Source organism: Marmota monax, unplaced genomic scaffold, assembly GCF_021218885.2.
Source record: "Marmota monax isolate L192 unplaced genomic scaffold, Marmota_monax_Labrador192_F-V1.1 WCK01_AAM20220418_F8-fsc01581, whole genome shotgun sequence".
NCBI classification, from domain to species: Eukaryota; Metazoa; Chordata; class Mammalia; order Rodentia; family Sciuridae; genus Marmota; species Marmota monax.
In genome coordinates this window covers 1-21,389 of record NW_026692871.1, presented here as the reverse complement: position 1 = coordinate 21,389, position 21,389 = coordinate 1, and the positions used below count along the sequence as shown (strand labels likewise).

The 21,389-nt window shown below is 40.7% G+C and overlaps 1 protein-coding gene across 7 annotated transcripts; it reads right to left on the bottom strand.

The window, feature by feature from the left end:
• Window positions 1–3,819: 3,819 nt before the first annotated feature.
• Window positions 3,820–18,482, bottom strand: LOC124096117 (zinc finger protein 700). Of its 7 annotated transcripts, XM_058581023.1 has the most exons (7): window positions 18,302–18,482; window positions 14,846–14,990; window positions 7,302–7,428; window positions 7,068–7,128; window positions 6,096–6,397; window positions 5,493–5,698; window positions 5,156–5,278 (listed from the first exon to the last, which is right to left on the bottom strand). In XM_058581023.1, exons 2-7 carry the CDS (start codon window positions 14,927–14,929, stop codon window positions 5,273–5,275), a joined length of 786 nt encoding a protein of 261 aa, XP_058437006.1. In that variant the 5' UTR covers window positions 14,930–14,990; window positions 18,302–18,482; the 3' UTR covers window positions 5,156–5,272. The 7 variants fall into 7 exon arrangements, with proteins under 7 accessions (XP_058437000.1, XP_058437002.1, XP_058437003.1 ...); XM_058581021.1 differs by having other exon boundaries at window positions 5,493–6,397; XM_058581017.1 differs by having other exon boundaries at window positions 3,820–6,397; window positions 18,302–18,480.
• Window positions 18,483–21,389: the final 2,907 nt, after the last annotated feature.

Here is a 21,389-nt window from a genome sequence, read left to right as displayed (position 1 = left end):
TATGAGGCCAATATCACCCTGATCCCCAAAACAGGCAATGTCACATCAAAGAAAGAAAACTTCAGACCAATATCGCTAATGAACATAGATGCAAAAATTCTCAATGAAATTCTGGCAAAATAAATACAAAAACATATCAAAAACATTGTGCACCATAATCAAGTGCAATTCAGCCGAGAAATTTAAGGTTCTTTCAACATACAGAAATCAATAAATGTAATTCATCAAATCAATAGATGAGGGCATGATGTAACATTTGGGGCATTTTGCATCAGAAAGGAGGAAATATAACTTGATGTAAGGCATGCAACATGTAGGGCATGTTGCATTAGAAAAGAGGAAACCTAACTTGCTGACTGCTACCAACTTCCAGGTCGTGGGGTCACTCCTGGGGCACGTGTGGCTAAGATAGCACCTGGCCATCAGCCAGAAAGCATTACTGTGGGTTGTGAAGAAAAATCAGACCACCTCTAGGATAGGCTCAGAAACCTTCCACCATAGTGGACAGCTTGTGTCACCCATTACTGCCTGTAGGATAAGTGTACACATGAACTCTCCCCACCCTGCTGACCTTTATGCTGATTGGCTCCTGTACATTATATTAGCTGTGTGTGTTTTCTCATTAAACGAGATCCTTCTTGGACTAGTCTCCCTGAGGTGTCTGATTGTCCTCTGGTGAGGGAGGGCTGGGTGCAGAGTGGTCAGTGGGCCCTCTCCTATCTTGGCTCATCCTGGTCAGGGCATGCTCTCCCCATCTCTCCTGAGGTCAGGAGGGAATGATACTAAAAACCCCTACAAATAGACTTAAAGATAAGAATCATATAACCATCTCAATAGATGCAGAAAAAGCATTTGACAAAATACAACACCACTTTATGTTCAAAAGACTAGGGAAACAAAAAAAAAAAAACAACTAGAAATAAAAGGAACATATCTCAACTGTGTAAATGCTATCTGCACTAAGCCTCAGGCCAACATCATTCTAAATGAAGAAAAATTGAAGGCATTCCCACTAAAAACTTGAACAAGACAGGAATGCCCTTTTTCATAGTCCTTTCTTGGCTCATCCTGGTCAGGGCGTGCTCTTCCCATCTCTCCCATAGGTCAGAAGGGAACGAGGGCTAAAATCCCCGACAAATAGACTTAAAGATAAGAGCCATATGACCATCTCAATGTTCTTTATGTTCAAAACACTAGGGAAAAAAATAACAGGAACATGTCTAAACATAGTAAAACTATCTACACTAAGCCTCAGGCCAACATCATTCTAAATGGAGAAAAATTGAAGGCATTCCCGCTAAAAACTGGAACAAGACAAGAATGCCCTCTTTCACCACTTCTATTCAACATATTTCTTGAAACCCTGGCCAGAGCAATTAGACAGATGAAAGAAATCAGAGTGATATGTATAGGAAAAGAAGAACTTAATTAGCTCTATTTGCTGATGATATGATTCTATACCTAGAAGACTCAAAAAGCTTCACCAGGGAACTTCTAGAACTAGTAAATGAATTCAGCAAAGTAGCAGGATATAAAATCAACACCCATAAATCAAAGGCATTTCTGTGTAACAGTGACGAATCCTCTAGAAAGGAAATGAGGAAAACTACCCCATTCACAATAACCTAAAAAATAAATAAATAAATAAATAAATATACATACTTGGGAATCAACTTAACAAAAGAGGTGAAAGATTTATACAATGAAAACTACAGAACCCTAAAGAGAGAAATCAAAGAAGACCTCAGAAGATGAAAACATCTAACTTGCTCTTGGATAGGCAGAACTAATATTATCAAAATGACCATACTACCAAAACCACTATACAGATATAATGCAATTCCCATCAAAATCCCCAAGGCATTCCTCATACAAATAGAAAAAGCAATCATGAAATTCATCTGGAAAAATAAGAGATGCAGAATAGCTAAAACAATCCTTAGACTGAAGCAGGTGGCATTACTATACCAGACCTTAAACTATACTACAGAGAAATAGTAACAAAAACAGCATGGTGTTGGCACCAAAACAGACTGATAGACCAATGGGACAAAATAGAGGACACAGAGACTAACCCAGAAAATTACAATTTTCTTATATTAGATAAAGGTGCCAAAAACATGCACTGGAGAGAAAAGCATCTTCAACAAATTGTGCTGGGAAAACTGGAAATTCATAAACAACAAAATAAAATGAAACTGCTAGGTCTCACCATGCACAAACCTCAAATCAAAATGGACCAAGGACTTAGGAATTAAACCAGAGACTCTGCATCTAGTAGAAGAAAAAGTAGTCTGTAATATTCATCATGTGGGATTAGGGCCCAAACTTCTTTCTTAAAAAGACTCCTATAGCACAAGAATTAAAACCAAGAATCAATAAATGGGATGGAATAAACCTAAAAAGTTTCTTCTCAGCAAAAGAAACAATCTGTGAGGTGAACAGAAAGCCTACACCCTGGGAGCAAACTTTTACCCCTCACACATCAGACAGAGCACTAATCTCTATTGTATATAAAGAACTCAAAAAGCTAAGCACCAAAAATAAATAAATAAATAAATAAACAAACAAACAAACAACCCAATCAACAAATGGGCCAAGGACCTGAACAGACAGTTCTCAGAAGAGGATATACAATCAATCAACAAATATATGAAAGAAATGCTTATCATCTCTAACAATCAGAGAAAGGCAAATCAAAACTTCTCTAATATATCATCTCACTCCAGTCAGAATGACAGCTATTATGAAGACAAACAGCAATAAGTGTTGGTGAGGATGCGGGGAAAAAGGCACACTCATACATTACTGGTGGGACTGCAAACTGGTGCAGCCAATTTGGAAAGCAGTGTGAAGATTCCTTGGAAATCTGGGAATTAAACCACCATTTGACCCAGCAATCCCTCTCCTCGGACTATACCCAAAGGACTTAAAAACACCATACTACAGGGACACAGCCACATCAATGTTTATAGCAGCACAATTCACAATAGCTAAACTGTGGAGCCAACCTAGATGCCCTTCAGTGGATGAATGGATAAAAAAAAAAAAAAAAAGTGGCATATATACACAATGGAATTTTATGCAGCAATAAAAGAGAATAAAATCATGGCATCTGCAAGTAAATAGATGACATTGGAGAAGATAATGATAAGTGAAGTTAGTCAATCCCCAAAAAACAAATGCTGAATGTTTTCTGATATAAGGAAGCTGACTCATAGTGGGGTAGAGAGGGGGAGCATGGAAGGATTAGATGAATTCTAGATAGGGTGGGGGGAGAGGGAAAAGGAGGGGACAGGGGATTAGCAAGGATGGTGGAATGTGATGGACATCATTATACAAAGTACATGTATAAGGACATGAAATGGGTGTCAAAATTCTTTATATACACAGATATGAATAATTCTGGTATATATGTGTAATAAGAGTTGTAATGCATTCTGCTTCGATTTCTTTATCTAAAATAAATGAATGAATCAATAAATAAATAGATAAATAGCAAGCAAACGGGTTTTCCCAAATGTAAATCCTTTTATGTCTTTGAATAAAACTGTCAAAATTAAGTACTGCCCAACATTGCTTATCCACAGGATTTTCTTTTTTTTTTTTTTTAATATTTATTTTTTAGTTTTCGGTGGACACAACATCTTTGTTTGTATGTGGTGCTGAGGATCGAACCCGGGTTGCACGCATGCTAGGTGAGTGCGCTACCACTTGAGCCACATCCCCAGCCCTCCACAGGATTTTCTAGTTTGTTTTTTTCTTTCTTTCTTTCTTTCTTTCTTTTTTTTTTTTTTAATACAACTGAACAAAACTAAAACATCTGAACCCTTTGTATTTCTTACTTGCATAGGATTTATTCATTTTGGCAGGAATCTTTCCAAAAGAATCTTTCTAGTACTCAGAATAAACTGCAAAAATTAAAAGATTTCCCACATTTTTCACTTCACATGGCTTCTCTCCATGAGTATTTTCATAAAAGACAAGAAAAATAGGTCTGGAACATGAAGCTGATAAAGTGTAGCAAATCGCCCCCATTCAGAGTGTTTGTTTTCCAGTGAGTGAAATGGCTTTGAAGACAACAGGGAAAATGTAATGATTTGCCATATTTTTTCACATTTAAACAGTTGTGGTGATGTATGCCTTTAATCCCAGAGACTTGGGAGGCTGAGGCTGAAGGATCACAAATTTGAGGCCAGCTTCAGCATTTTAGGTAGACCCTAAGGAACTCAGCAAGTCCCTGTCTCAAAATTAAAAATATAAAAAAGAATGAGGATGTGTCTCAGTGGTAGAGTGCCACCAGACCAAAACTCCAGTACAATCCCCAGTACAGTATTCAGCAGAGTGAGCCCTTTTTTTGTGTTTGAAGGTGACAAGAAATATTGATTCACCACATTTCACATTTAAAGAATTTTTCTCCAGTAAACTTCCAACATGTTGATGAGAAGAACAGTGATAAAAGAAGACTTTTGTCAATTGTTTTCATCAGCACAATTTCTTTGCAATATGAGTTTGTTCATGTAAGTGAAGCTGATGGGATATAACAAAGGCTTTTCCCCATTGTTGACATTCATAGGGCCTCTCTCCAGTGTGAGTTCGTTCATGTGAGCAAAGATGAGAGGACTGAGTGAAAGCTATGCCACACTGCTTACATTCATAGGGTTTCTCTTGAGTGTGAGTCCCTTCATGTCTGTGAAGGAAAAAGGAAGAAATGAAGATTTTTCCACATTGTTGGTATTCATTAGGTTTCTCTTCTGCATGAATTCTTCCATGTATGTGAGGTTCAGTGGATGTGTCAAGGCGTTCTCCACATTGTTGATATTCATAAGGCTTCTCTCCAGTATGCTTTTTTTCATGTCTGTGAAGATGATGGGATTGAGCGAAGGCTTTGCCACACTGCTTACATTCATAGGGCTTCTCTCCAGTATGTGTTCTTCCATGTCTCTTAAGGTGACTGCATTTAGCAAAGGCTTTGCCACACTGCTTACATTCATAGGGCTTCTCTCCAGTATGTGTTCTTCCATGTCTCTTAAGGTGACTGGATTTAGCAAAGGCTTTTCCACATTGTTGACATTCATAAGGCTTCTCCCCAGTATGAGTTTGTTGATGTTTGTGAAGCTGAGAAGATCTAGCAAAGGCTTTTCCACACTGCTTACACTCATAGGGCTTCACTCCAGAATGTGTTTGTTCATGTATGTGAAGGTAAAAGGCAGTAGTGTAGACTTTTCCACATTGTTGACATTGATAGGGCTTCTCTCCTCTATGAGTCCGTTCATGTCTGTGGAGGGAAAAAGAAGTAGTGAAGACTTTTCCACATTGTTGACATTCATTGGGCTTCTCTCCAGTATGGATTTGTTCATGTATCTGAAGGTAAGACAAAGTAGTACAGGCTTTCCCACATTGTTGACATTCATAGGGTTTCTTTTTCATATGAGTTTTTTTATGTGAGTGAAGGCTAGAAGACTGAGCAAAAGCTTTGCCACACTGCTTACATTCATAGGGCTTCTCCCCAGTATGAGTCCGCTCATGTATCTGAAGGTAGGAAGAAGTACTGAAGGCTTTCCCACATTGTTGACATGCATAGGGCTTCTCTCCTGTATGAGTTTTTTCATGTGAGTGAAGGTTAGAGGACTGAGCAAAGGCTTTGCCACACTGCTTACATTCATAGGGCTTCTCTCCAGTATGTGTTCGTTCATGTCTGTGAAGGGAAAAAGAAGTAGTGAAGACTTTTCCACATTGTTGGCATTCATTTGGATTCTCTCCAGTATGGATTTGTTCATGTATCTGAAGGTAAGATGAAGTAGTGTAGGATTTTCCACATTGTTGACATTCATAGGGTTTCTCTCTAGTATGTTTTCTCTGATGTATTCTAAATAAACTTCGGTAAGCAAAGTCTTTCCCACATACGTTACATTTAAAAAGTACTTTCCCAGTGTGCGTGATCACGTGACTGTGAAGACTTGTGGGTGAAACCAAGGTTTTACCACCTTCTTTACATTCATGGGATTTCTCTCCAGAATGAGTTCTTTCATGTTTTCTATATAAAGTGGGGGAATGAAAGGCTTTCCCACATACCTCACATTGAAAAGGTTTACCTCCACTATGTGTTCTTGTGTGTCTTTGAACACCTGTGGGAGAAGAGACTTCATCACATTGTTGACATTCATCAGGTTGCCACCCAGTATGAGAATCTTCATGCCTTTGAATGTCATTGGAACAACTGATGACTTTCCCACATACTGTATTTTCATAGGGTCCATCTCCAGTTTGTGTTAACATTTGTGTGTGAACACTTTTGAGAGAAACCAGAGATTTCCTGTATTGTTTCAATTCACATGGCTTCTCTTCACATTCTTCATGCTTGTAGCGTTCGTGTCCATAGTGAGATGTGATCTGCCTATGAAGGAATGAAGGGCATATGAAGTCTTTGTCACACATAATACAGTCACATGAATTTACTCTATTAAAATTTTTCTTTGCTTAAGAATTGGAATCTCATTGAAAGTTTCCCCACACTGTTCTTTGCCTTTGAAGTTTAGCATATGACTTCTTTGAAGAATGACCAGCACATTATTAATACTTGATTAATTCATGTTGTATTTATTTAAGGTCCTAGGCTAACGTTACTACCAACATGAGGTAAAGCCTAGGTTTTTCAAACTTGTTCAAATTGCCAGAACAAAGAGATTGAGAGGAAACAATGCTTTGCAACACAGCTTGCCTATGGTTATTATCCAAATAGTGATATTCACATATGCAATTTCATAATACTTTCTGCAAGTCAAGCACTTTGAAAAGACTGAATATCTTTTACAGTTAAATTATATAATTTATTTCAGTTGTCAATAGACTTTATTGATTTAAATGTGGTGCTGAGAAGAGAACCCAGTGCCTCAAGCATGCTCTACCACTGAGCCACAACCCCAGTCCCAGTGAAGTATATATTTCTGGTAAAAAATCTTATAAGAATAAATACATTTAAAGTTGTGCAAATTTCTTGCATTGGTTTTAAAAATTATATGGCATTCTCAGATTCCCTCAAGGATTCCTCTTGTGAGTACAATTACCTTACATTGCTTCCAGAATGTTTGATCTGATCTTCAAAGTTCTTCTCATCACATTTGTTTCCTAAAATGCCAAACCACATCATTTAAAATTTTTTAAGAGCTAGAAATGATTTTTCAAATCCTAGGTGCATTTTATGCTACAATAATTCACCAACTGATTGTCTTTCCATGTTCTACATGAATAAAAAAAAATTAACACAAATTCTCTAATTAAATAAATACACAAATTATTACCTATAGATGCCAGGTTTCTGAGGACTTCCAGCATCACATCTCTGTAAAGGTTCTTCTGGGAAGCATCCAGCAAAGCCCACTCCTCCTGCATGAAGTTCACAGCCACATCCTCAAAGGTCACTGAGATCTAAAATATCTCACAAATGTGTAGTGGAGGCCAGGAGAGATTTGACAGCATGAGAAATCTATACTCAACATGCATGATGTTCACATGATTCCCTGGCCTCCCGATTAATTCCATGATTTGGTCATTGAAATCTTCAGTGCATTTAATACTTCACAGTCACTCCAACAGTAGAATTGGGCCACACACAAGGTAAATACTAGAGTGTTGTACACCCTTCCTGTGGTGAGTTCACAGGAAGTAAGAGGGGCTCCCGAGTCACCCTTATCTTATTTGTTGATTGTATCTCTATCACCTTCTTACCAACATCCTGTGCAGTAGAGAGCTAATATTAGCACTCTCCATATTACTTACCCTTAGAAAAGAAAGCTGACTGAGTAGGAAATTGCTGGGATCACAAAACTCAGCATTTGAGAGATCCTGCCAACCACAGTGGCTCATTGGGCCTACACAGTTAATATAGACAACATGGTATTTACTGATCTCCTGTTTCCTTCTGAAAGTCAATTGTTCCATCCTTAAAGAAGTGCCTAGAATCAGCCCCAACTCACACCCTCAGAGTATGGAGTCACTAAAGAGTTTCCCTCATAGACAACAGTTAGACAATCTTCCACACAGATTGTCACAATGTGTTCACTGGGGACTGAGCTCAACTTGGGTGATTACACTGAGGACAACTATAAGTTTGCAGGTGCTTTACTCCCGAACAAATTTACCCAATTAGTTATCAAGCACATTGGTTAAGACAACAATAAAATAATTTCTGGTGGTTAATGTCAAAGCAGAATGGGGTGTGTGGAAAGATGGCATGTGTCCCTGAAAACTCGATGACCCCAAGATGTCACCTTGTCCAAACAACAGCCTTCAAAATAATATCGGTTTGAAAAATGGTTTTCTTAACATACAGCAGAAAATCCTTTCCCAAACCTCATGGCAACCATGAATGTCCAATGATTGTCAAACTCTTCTGAACAGCAGATGTCTCACTCAGATAATGTACAGTCAGTCATGAGACACACACCACCATTCTGCTCAAGGACATTTTGATAAAGATAGGCCACATGTACAATGATGGTCTGTCATCAAAGAGATTCCTCATTCCTGTAGCACAGCTGGTGCAAGGAAACCTCAGGCACAAGCACTTCCAGGGTTTGTTAAAGCAGCAGGTTTGCAGCGCAGAATCCTGAACTATCCCACGCTGACTGCTTGTGAAACAGGCCACTCCACGTGGGTCTCTAAGCAGGCTATGATTTCTGCACAGTGTGGAACAGCCAAAAGGACCACCTACCAGAACATGACCCTGCCACTCACAAAGAACCATGCTCAAGGACTTAAGACACATGACATTTGAAGCAGGACAGTATTCAACAGAGGTTGGTAGGAGCCAAAAAAAAAAGCCTTTAGTGGGCTGTTCTTTGTAGCATGGAAAAAGTATGAGTGATAGCAGGTGTCTTGGAGACAGATCGCAATGATGGTCCAGGCAAACTGAAATCTAAGTGGCAAAGGGTACTTCATCCATCTATTCTGCAGACAAATATCGTTTATTATACCTTTAACTGTGAAAGACTAAAACATATTTCAAAAATTTAAAAAATATATATATAATTACTACCCACACACCCCCAAAAAAGAAAGGCAAGACATCTCAAACAGGATTCCATGACACACTTAAGACCTGCCACCAATTTTCTACTGTTATTTCCAGACAACAGAAATTGAGTTAAAACCTCCTAATTCTTTATTTTATATATTTTTTTTTAGTTGTAGTTGAACACAATAGCTTTATCCTATTTATTTATGTGGTGCTGTGGATTGAACCCAGGACCTCGTATATGATAGGCAAGTTCTCTACCACTGAGCAACAACCCCAGCCCACATTCTAATTCTTTATATGGCATATTTTACCATATTATCAAAATTAATTACGTAAAGTATTAAATAGAAAACTATGAAAGACTCTCATGATCATGAATGCAAAATTCCTCATCAAGCAATACTTTATTGAATCCAAAAATAAATAAAAGAATTATAACCACAGCCAAGAGGAAATTATTACAGCTCTGTAAGACTGATTCCAAATTTAAAACTCAATTAACATTATCCAGGGACCAGCATACTACTGTGGAAAGTCAAGCCCAGTGGCCCAGATCCACTCACATGGGCCTCTGAAGGGCCCAGGAACACAGCACACATGCAAGGCTGATTCAGAATTGAAAAACCAATTAACATTATCCATCACAACAAAAAGCTAAATAATAAATATGAAGCTGGGCATGGAGGCCATGACTGTGGTCCTTGCCAATCAGGGAGCCGAGGCAGGATGATCCCAGCTTTGAGTCCACCCTGGGAAATTTAGCAAGACTCTGTTTCTAAACAAAAAATTAAAAGTTTTGGGAATGTACCTCAATGGTAGAGCAGCCCTGAGTCCAACACCCAGCACCAAAATAAAAAAGAAAAACAAACACACACCACTAATAAAAGAGAAATATATAAATCTAACAAAAATCTGTATGACAAAAACTGCTAAACTCTAATAAAAATATCAGAGACAAGGAAAATATATGGAGATACTTTATGTTCACAGATGGGACGCATCAGTGTTACCATCAATTCTTACCAATTTCATTCATGGATTCAATATAATCCCAATAAAAAATCTTTTAAGTTATGTTTTCAGTAACAAAAGATCCAGAACAACCAACACAGTAATGAACACTCAATTCACAGGATGAACACTACCTGGGGTTAACAACTACTAAAAATCTACAATCATCAAGACACAGTGGTTTTTGGCACAGTATAGAAATATTCCACTGATCTTTGACAAAGGAGCAAAGGAAAATCAATGGAAAATATACTCTTTTGGACAATGTTGCCAAAGCACCTGGACATTAATTAACATATAGAAAAACAAAACATTCTCATTTCACACATGTCACAGAGCTCCCAGTGGAGCCTCAGTCTCAAAGTAGGACACACAGCTGGGGCTGCAGCTCTAGCAAAGCACCTGCTTGGCACATAGGAGGCCCAGGGTTCACTTGTCGGCACCAAAAAATTGCCTATACATTGTAGTACCTAATGCAAAATTTCAAACTTCACTAAAATAACAAAGAAGTACTTACAGAGAAATCTGGGCTGGCATGACAGCTTCATATGCAACATCAAACACATGATCTGTGAGTGAAAAACTTGTAAATAGAACTTGATCAAAATGAAGTTTGCGTTTTTCAAAAGATGCACTTGAGAGAATGAGAAGACATGCTGGAGAACTGGACAAAATGTTGTCAAAACACATAGTGACACTTGGTTGGTATTCAACATACATGAAGAATACTCAGTAAAAAAATAAGCAACCAACTCGAAAGTGGGAAAAAGATTTAGAAAGACACTCATTCAATAAATAGGCACAGTTAATACATGTGTGAGAAGATATTCACCAGCATATAATTAGGAAACTTCAAAATGAACAATGAGGTGCCACCAGATACTCACTGGAGTGGTGAAATGCCAAACACCAAAAGCTCCAAAAGACAGTGAAAACATGAATCAGCAAGAACCCTTCCCTTGCTCATGTGAATGGAGAGAAGAACACTCTCTCTGGAAGACAGTCACACTCTCACAAAATAAACATGGTGCTCTCTACAATTAATTCACCACACTCCCAGGTGTCTATGCAAATGAGGTGAAAATTATGCACAGAAAACTTCTCAGCAGTGACTACAGCAGCCATATCCAGAACTGCCCAAAGCTAGAAGCAAGGAAGATGCACCTTTCAATGCTGAATGGACAAGCTGCAGTTTAACCACACCAAAGAACATCACCCAGAAAATGAGGTCTGCAGCCTGGAAAGACACAGCACCCTTAAATACAGACTGGTAAGTGAGAGAAGCCAGTCTGAAAGGCCAAGTTCAGTAAGATTCCAAGTCAAGAACATTCTGGAAAAGACAACATTATTGATGCACTGAAACTCTTCTGTATGATATTATTATGTAGAGTATGTGACACACAAAACACACCACACAGAGGAGGAACCCCAAGATAAAGGATGGATTTCAGCTGAGGATAAGGTGTTGCTTCATCCACTCTCTTAATAAAATGTAGGACACTGATTCAGTAACTAACAAGCATCCAAAATCAATGCAAAATGTGGAGAAACGGTGTTTGATAATATGTGTAATGGCTCATTTGAATTGTCAACCCCATTGGATTAAGAGATACCTGTGATTAAGAGGCCTCTGGGTGTGTCCATGAGGGTGTGTCTACAAATGATTGGCATATGGGATAGCAAACCAAACTGGAGAACCTCCTTAGGTATAGGCAGCACCATCCAATAGGACAGTGTCTTGGGTGGAACAAAAGTTGGAAGAAGAAGGAAGTAGCAGCAGAGTAAGCCCCTTTCTTCTCCAATGGCTGCTGCAATGGCCTGAGGATATCAGACTCTGCCTTCTTCACTCTCCCAAAGTGGACTGTGCCAGTGATTCTCCAGGAAGTTCCAGAACCTTTGGTCTGAACTGGGCAGCACCATTGATCCCTCTTGTTCTGAGGCTTCAGCCTCTTGGACTCTGCAGCTACTACTTCTCAAGCTCTCCAGCTGCAGACTGCCACTGTGGACATCCAGCTTCGGGTCAAGTAGGCCAATCTAATAAGCCCCCTTTTATAATCATACTTCCTCTTGATGCTGTTCCTCTAGAGAACACTGACTAACAAACTATGTAAGCTTAAAACTGCTCTGAAAAACAAAATTGATTTAATAAGGAAGTGAATGAACTACCATGCCATAAACTTTACCAAATATAAACATAAGAAACAATATTACATAATGAATACCTTTCCCAAATAATAATGCAAAAAATAAAGCAAAGAAGAAGAGTCATAGTTACAAATTTCAAAACTATGGACAAAAGCAAAGAAACTGATTTTCAATACTATTTCCATCTGGAAAGAAATTGGATGATAAGTCTTCAAAAGTCATTCCAACTGCTGGTGTGGTGGTGTGCACCTGTCATTTTAGCCACTAGGGAGGTCAAGGCAGGGAAACAGCAAGTTGGAGGCTCTCTCAGGAATTTAGCAAGACACCCAGAAATTTTGTGATTCTTGGCCTTCATCAACTATAAATGGGGGGACTGGCATTGTAGCTGAGTGGCAGAGCACTTGCTAGCATGTATGAGGCACTGGGTATGATCCTTAGCACCACAGAAAAATTAACAAAATAAGGTATCCTGCCCATCTACAACTATACAAAATAAAATAAATAGGTACAAAATAAATAGGAAGGGCTGAAGATGTGCTCAGTGGTCAAGTGACTGTAGGTTTATTCCCCAGTAAAACACCTGCCCACCTCCAAAATGCTGTTCACGCATTGAAATTCATTTTTTGAGGACAACATAAGCATGAGCAAGTCCCTGGCTTCAATCCCAGCACTCAATACATAAGCAAATAAGTAAACAACAGTCTACAATACTAATTTTCTTGGGGTGGAGCGTAGCTCAGTAGTAAGAGCTTGATAGCCCTCGGTTCAATCCCCAACAGTCCATGTACACACACACACACACACACACACGAAGGAAAAAAAAAAAACCTGAAAATATATGTAATGAGTGATAAAAAAGATTATAATACAAAAGATACACAACGAAAGGCAACAAAAATCAATGAAAAGACAACACACTTTCTTACAAAGGAGACTGAACTTTCCCATAATCTACACTCTTTGAAAAAACAAAGAGCATTTCAGTAAATTATGTGAAATTAAGGGCATGGATTATTGTGTTTTTTTGGGGTGAACCTAAGAAAAACTATATCTAAAATGAAAATAGTACACTGTATCTAAGACCAGTGAAAATATTGTACAGGACAGAGAGAGTAGAGAGAGCATTTATATTACTCCCAAGTTTCATTAGCTAAAAGGCTAGCTCCCAAATGGGTGGCCCTAGGAGGAGGTAATTAGGAGGGAACAGGAATCAGGTGACATGGTGGGAGTGCTTGTGAGAGGATCAGCAACCTTACTTAGACATATATATCTCTCCTTTTCAGAAAACAGGTGTCATTTATTATTTCACTGATAAATTATTCAGTGATTAAATGATCACAGTTGGGTATTTTAGGTATTGCCAAAATTGTCCTTAAAACTTCTTATGAAGATGGGTGTGATGGTGCACATCTTTAAACCCAGTGGTTCAGGGGTCAGAGGCCCAAGGTGATGTAGCAAGACCCGGACTCAAAAGGAAGAATCTAAAAGGGGCCAGGGATGTGGCTCAGTGGCTAAGCACCTCTGGGTTCAATTCCTGATACCAAAAACCACACAGCTAACATGAACCTGCCAAGTCCAGGCAACAAGGGCAACAACAAACTGTCATCCCCTGTCAAATTCATCAGCTTGTCAACAACTGTAACTAATTTACATAAAATCAAATTCATACATTTATCCACCACAATTTTTGTAGAAATGGATTCATTTTCTGCAGCAATAATGGTAGACAGAGTTGCTCTGTATCTTAAGTGGCATTCTGGAATCTAGGACATGGATTTCAATTGGAAATCATTGAAAAGACAAGATCAAATCTCACCAATTGTCTATGCATACTCAGGGATAGCAAAAGGTAAATTAGATGTTTTTGTTTGTTTGTTTGTTTTTCTGTTCTGTTCTTTTTCTTTGGTTTGGGATCAGAGATTAAACCCAGAGGAACTTTATTGATAAGTCACATCCCCAGACATAAGGCCTGGCTAAGTTGCTAAGCTGTCCTCAAGTTTGCAATCCTCCTGCCTCAGCCTCTGGAACAGCAAGGATCACAGGTGTGCACCAGTGTACCTGGCTGTAATTTTTTAACAATGGAAATGTAACTAGACTTTTTAAAATCCACTTCTTTCTTGCCTATTTAATAATAGTCTATCCCATTTGGCTCTGAAAAAAATAAACCTGGGCCTCAAAAAAGTGAGCAGATCATTTCAAAGTGATACACAGAAAGCTTTGGTGCTGAGGAAGCACACACATGTCAGGCTCAAGGGGCAGGGAAGGTCCCTGACATCTGGAACATGACCCCTCCTGTCTTGCTTCCTGAAAGCCTCTAAGATCACCCTCCCAGGGACCTAGACCATGACTCCAGTCTATGAGGCTTTTCAGGTTTGCACAGCTCTGCATTGACATGGGTGTTCCTTATGCTCTGGGAGAGGTTTCGCTCCTTCACACTGTGAGACTAAAAGGGCAGGAATCACTGGTGACCTGGCCCCTCAGCACCAGCATCCACAGGCTGACTGTCCACCTGTCTCCAAGGAATGGGAACAGAGCTTAGGAAAAAAAAGTCCCAAGGAAGTAGCTGTCTAGAGGAGGCCTGTTCCAGGAGATTCCTCAGCCCAGGGCCCCCAGCAGCTTCCCTGAGAGGCTGCACCCCACACCTCAGGCTGTCCTCTAGGAGGAGCTGACCCAGGGCCTGAAATTCTGTTCACCCTGCAGAGAGGCTGTGGGCACCTTGTGGCAGCTCCAGGAGAGAATAGTGGCTGAGGACATGGGACCCTGTGAGGCATCCAAAGGGAACCTCTGCCCAAGAAATCTGACATGGTGTCTACACCTAAGGAAGATAAAAGGAGAAGCACAAGATATTTACAGCTGTGAACTCAAGTTCTCTATACAGTTGCATCTACATCAAAGAACCTTCAGAGTACTTGACTTGGCTAACCAGACCACCATGAGGGTGAAAAGGCAGGGTTCTGTATGGAGAGCAAAAATTATCTTGGGCTATCTTAAGCCCTTTAATAGCCAATTATCTTAATTTCTGTATCAGACCACAATTCTCAAAACTATTAAATTTCTCAGAATATATCACTACCCTTACCAGACATCTAGTCCCCACCATCTACCAAAGTAAGAATATAATAACAACAGACAGAAGAAATTTCTTTTTTCTTCCTTCCTTTCTTTCTTTTTCTGTAGCCCACCAATCTGATGATCCTACCAATGCAATTGCATATGTAGTGATACAGTTTCTTTTATAAAAGTTCTTGTAGGCCAGGCACAGTGCCACACAAGTGTAATCCCAGTAGCTTGAGACTATATGGTAGAAGGATTGCTAAATTCAAAGTGAGCCTCAGCAACTTAGTGAGGCCATAAGGAACTTGGTGAGATCATGTCTCAAAATACAACTTAAAAAGAACTGATTGTGGTTCAGTGATTAAGTGCCCCTGGGTTCAATCCTTGTCTTTCAGGGTGGGACACATACATAATTTAGGGTCACTTGAATCCACGTTCCTGAATATGGTCATTAATATTTGGATCAAAATGAACTATTTTCCATAGCTGGGATTGCCAATGCCTTTAATGTCAACAGCTTGAGAAACTGAAGCAGGAGGGTGAGGACTTACAGGCCAGGCTGGCAACATAGCCAGACCCCATCTGAAAATCAAATTTAATGAGCTGGGGATGAAGAACAGAAGAATGAATTAAACACTATTATCCTATATGCATATATGACTACAGGACTGGTGTGAATCCACATCAAGTACAACCAGAAAAAGGAGCAGTTACACTCTATTTATGTGTGCTGTGTCAAAATGCATTATAATGCCATGTATAACTAATAAAAACAAATTTAAGTAAATAAATAATTTATGTCAAAGTGGGGCAGGGGGGCTTGGTACATAACCCAAGATTCAATATCCCTAGGTTCTATAAACAAATGCCTTTTTCCTTTTAAAGTAATTATTTTGACCAAACACAGGGAATTATTAAGTGATTATTCTTTCCCCTCAAGTATAATATTCACAAATAGAAAACAAATGCTTTCAAAAGTGTTCTTCTTATCAGGGACAGTGGAACAGGCCTTGTTAAAATGGCCTTAGGCCTGAGCCTAAGCAACTTCATTTTAAAAGACCTGCAGTTTCACCAGGCACATCCACAGATCCCTCCAGTAAGGCCTCAAACAAGTTACTTCCCCTCACCCTGATAAAGAGAGTGAAGCCTCTGGCAGGCTGTCCTTGCCTGATAAGAAGGAAAGGCAAGAAAATCGGGGTGGAGATGACCCCAGGGTAAATGATGTCACTGAGAAATAAGGTGGTAGCTGATAAGGATTGAAAGGGTGATCAAAAGCCCCAAAATTTAGTATAAATGATAGAGCTGATGAACAGGAATTCAGCCAGCTGAAACAAGGATGCACATAAGCTGGAGAGCCTGCTGAGGACCTGACATCCCATCACTTGGCATCTTTCCTGAGACCCTGGGAGATCCTCACCATTCTCAAACTCTACTGCCTCCTCTGGACCTTGGTGAGAGCTGCAACTCCTCTCTACAACCTCCTCCTCAACTGGTCATCTGCTCCACCAAGAAAAGCCTGCCTTGGTTCCAGACATGATCACCTTGGTCTGAGTGAGTGTGCATCTGCTGGACTCAAAGGCTAAAACATAAGACCTTTGAACTTAGCATGCAGAGGGAATGTCTGTCATTAGCCTGTCATGATTAAGTGTGTTTTGCAGTGCTGAGAATGAATCTAGAATTGTTTGCTGTGAATTAATTAAGCTAGAATTGTTTGTTGTGAATTGATTATGTCTATTGCAGTGCCTACATTAAGGATTGTTGTTTTCTTGATTAAGAACCTATACAGTTAAACTGTATTGAGTAATTTGAGTGAAAAAAGCATTGAAAGGGACAGAAGTGTGTGGACATTCTCTATTTCTCCCCTTGACTGCATAAGTCACAGTTTTGCCCCCTGTAATCCCAGGAACTTTGGAGGCTGAAGCAGAAGCCAGATTTACAGATAGGTAGTTAGGCAAATTGGGTCTAATATTGTGTAAGATGTATAAAACAGAGGCCATTATAGAGAATGGAGTCCTGGAAACCAGAGTAGCAATTGAAATGTTAATGTCCCCAAGGCCTGAATCCATTCTAAGGAACTGTTAATGAAACAGCTCCCAGCAAACAGGGAAGTGCTAATCCAAAAGCCACCCCAGGCCCTTCCTGCCCAGATTACTCCTCCATCCCACCTATCTCCCACCTTTTGGACCTTCCCACCTGCATTCTATCACTGCAACATGATGAGAAACAAGGTGTGGGAAAGCGGAAAGGAGACTTTAGCTATAAAAGAGGGAAGACCTCCCCCTTACAGGGATTCCACCTTTTGGGTCCCCTTCTTCCTACGTGGAGAAGTCTTTTCTGCTGTCCTTTAATAAACCTTCTACTTTCCACTCTACATTTGCCTTCGTGTACTTCTCTGGTGTTATACTTCAGCATTTGGGGAAGCAAGGACTCATCACTGGTAAACAGCAGTAAGAGAAGAATCACAAGTTGGAGACCAGCTTCCACAACAAGTGGGTGCAGATCTCAAAATTCAGTAAAAGTGGAGGCTGGGGATGTGGCTGATAAAGCTCCCCGAGTTTGGATACCTAATTAAAAGAAAAGAAATATTCTTTCCAATATTTCACTAGATGAAAAGTGACAATTAGCGGACGGTGTCCATTTGAACCCAGTGGGAAGAATGAACGTCTGGGTAAGCTGTGAGGTGGAGGGAAGGTGGTGTTTTAGAAGGCAGGAGGCGCCTGCAATTTGGAGGACCTACAGCAGCCTCCAGAGGAGCTCCACTGGGAGAAGGAAGGTGCATTTGTGGCCCTGCTTCCTACACGTTGGGAAGAGTGGGTCGGGCCACAGTAGGGAGCAAAAAGGACACCAGGGACCTGAGCCGCCCTTCCAAACCCAGGGAACCAGGGGACAGGGTCCAGGGCCACCCTCCAGCGGGGACTCTGCCACGTTCAGCAGCTCACCTCAAAGACCCAAAACCCAGCTCACCCCATGAGACCAAGGGACAGGGCCACCCGCCAGCGGGGACTCCGCAGTGCTCCCCAGCTCACCCGTAAGCCAGGAGACGCATACCTTCAGCCCTGGTCTCAAACTCACCATTTTTGTCTTCTGTGGTGACCCGGCGTCCTCTCGAGGAACCTCCAGGAACCCGAGATGGGAGGGGGGGGACACAGGCTGCGCAAAGTCACCTGAGTCCCTGGAGCAGAGAACTCTCAGCTTGAAGGATGAGGAGCAGAGTCGCTGAGGAAGAAAAGCCCGCGAGATTGCGGAAGCCCGCCCTTCCTCCCCCTCTGCGCACTGATTGGAGAGTTCCCCACAGAGTCCCGGATGGATGGCCTCCAGGCCCGCCTCTGCATCGTGACTGACAGCTAACATCATCCAATCACTGGGTGAAATTGGATAGAGTGACAGATTATTAGCCCCAGCCCTTTTCAGGCGGAGCTTTTCAGCTGTCCTGGGAACTAATCCAGGTGGGAAGCCTTGGTTTAGCCTCTGGTGCAGAGGTGACAACTATCCCTGAGCTAGGCTTCAGCCATAGAGTGCTTTCCAAGCATAGCCAAGGCCCTGGGTTTAACCTCAACACAAAAACAAAGCACAGTTTCTCAGGGAGGCTAAGACTGGAGGAGCCCAAGGTCAGGTCAGCGTCTGCAAACAGTGAGACCCTCTCTTTTTTATATTTTTTTTTAAGTTGTAGATGATACAATCTTTATTTATTTCTTTTTATGTGGTGCTGAGGATCGAACCCAATGCCTCATGTGTGTGAGGCAGTCATTCTACCACTGAGGTACAACCCCAGCCCCTAGAGACCCTCTCTTAAAATAAAATGAAAAGGGTGGGGATGTAGCTCAGAGGTCCAGGTCAAGCCACAGTGGGTATGTATGTATGTGTATATATATATATATATATATATATATATATATATATATATATATATATATATATGACCTCAGGCAAATTAAAAAGACACTGTCTCCAAATTTTTGAAACACTTTTTAAAGATATCATATATATCACACATATATATGATATTTACTAATGAAACAATTTGAAAATTATTTTAGTAATTCTCATTACCTCCTGGCCTCTGATCTTTGAGGAGGCAGCCTGAGTTATAAAAGGAAACATTTGGGGTTGGAGCTGTGGCTCAGTGTTCCATCCCCAGCAGAGAAAGGGGTAGGGTGGGGGGAGGCAAGCAACCCTCTAAAACAGCAATGTGCAGCGGAAATAAAATGGGCGCCTTGTGCTCAATGTAGATAGTCTACATTCTACTATTATCAATTCTTATGGACAGACTGACTCGGCTGATTCGAGAAGTCTGGTCAGCTGTTTGCCCTAAAAGCAAAAAGAAAAGGCATTGATTGAAAGCAGGAAAGGAACTTTTACCAGTGCAGCTACACCAGGGAGACAAGGAAACCCTGTCTTTACCCTGTGTTCAGGTGCTGACAAGGGCTTTGAGATTTTCTAGAATGGGAAATCATTGTCATGAATGTATAGGGGAAATTGTATGTAGGAGTTTGTATTTATTGTAAAAGAATAATATTGTATTATTATTGTATTATTATTGTATTGTATTATTATTGCAATAGGTGATATGCAAATAATATCATAACATGTAAAATTGTATTAGGTTAGGCTTCAGGCATCTGTAGTCTCATAACATGTCTATGAGCTCAAGCTCATTTGCCCCTTGAAACATGTCATTCTATTGCACAGACTGACCTCATTATTTTCTCTCAGTATAAAGTCCCCCTCTTTTCTACTCTTTCCATGTCAAGGTTTCAGATGCACCAACATTTTCAGGAAAAGCCACAAGCCCATCTGCATCCTGCCTAGGAAGCAACGTACCCCCAGAAGCTGACCCAGTGCTCTCAGCTTCCTGGGTTTTAACTCATAGTTAAACCAGAAAGAAATAATAACCCTGCTCAGCTCTGCCAGAAAGCTCGCATATAAAACATAGAAATTTGCCACTTGGGGCCAATACAGCCTGTCATATTAACTCCCATGATGGAAAGTAAATACAATTTTATCCTCTTCTCTTAAGTTGGACTTTGTGAAGTCTTTCACATCCTGCACAGTGTCTCACATTTATTCTACGTAAAAATATTGCCCATGAACAAGGGGGGCTCTTGTGAAAAAAATGTGGAAACATGGGCACATAGCTGCCCAGAGCTGAGAATTGAATTCCAGGTGCTTTTATTGTCCCCCATGTAGAGATTAAATTGAGGGCGGGGGCATTTTAGCACTGAGCTACATCCCCAGCCCCCCTTTTCATTGTGGTTCAAACAAGGTGGCTGGGAGCATAACTGTGATGGATCTGAGAAAATAACCCCAGATGGTGACTCCAACCTGTTATCAGACCAATGAGGAAATAAGAAGTACAAGCATGGTGGTGCAGGACTGTAATTCCAGCCTCTCAGGAGGCTGATACAGGAGGATTGCTTTTTCAAGCCAGCATCAGCAAAAATAGGGTGCTAAGCAACTCAGTGAGATCTTGACTCTAAATAAAATACAAAACAGGGCTGGGGATGTGGTGAAGTGGCCAAGTGCCCCTGGATGAATGGTAGTATGGGTGAATGGGTGGGAGGATGCATGGACTGATGGGAAGATGTATGTATGTTTGAATGGATGGCTGGATGAATGGGTAGATGGGTGGGTAATTGCACAAATCCATGATGCATGGGAGAGAAAATGGGCAGATGGGTGGAAGGAGGGATGGCTGGTACATAGACAGATGGATAGATATATAGACAGATGCATGCTGATGGATTTGAGTAAAGTTAGTGATTTGCTAATCCTGAGAATAAAGGGCTCAGAACAGAATACAATTCGACAAGCCTGTATGACATCATGTACACAGATTAGCCAAAATAAGAAAATTCCCCACACTCTCTAACATCCTTTGGCCTTCAAAGTCCCCCACTCAGACCATCTCTTTTGCCCCATTTTGGCCCTATCTTCCCCACACCCCACTAAGATAATTTTTTCCCTAGTCCCCAGTCATACTGGGGATCAGGGTTTCTGTGAACTCAGGATATGCAAGTGTCTTTTGGACCCAATGCTTTCAAATCCTTTGGGTCTGAACCCTGCAGCTCCCCCCACAACAAGGTGGGAAGGGTCTACAACCAGATGGGCAAGTCCCCTCTACCCTGGCTATGGAGGGGCAAGAACCCTCTACCCTGGAGAG

Excerpts from the sequence above, each read along its gene's own strand:
- LOC124096117 (XM_058581017.1), bottom strand. The coding sequence starts at position 14,929 with ATGTCCTCAGCCACTATTCTCTCCTGGAGCTGCCACAAGGTGCCCACA. Across the intron at positions 7,429-14,845 it reads AACAGAATTTCAGGCCCTGG|ATCTCAGTGACCTTTGAGGA; the intron begins GTCAGCTCCTCC and ends GAGATATTTTAG. Across the intron at positions 6,398-7,067 it reads CATTCTGGAAGCAATGTAAG|GCAGATCACATCTCACTATG; the intron begins GTAATTGTACTC and ends ATTCCTTCATAG.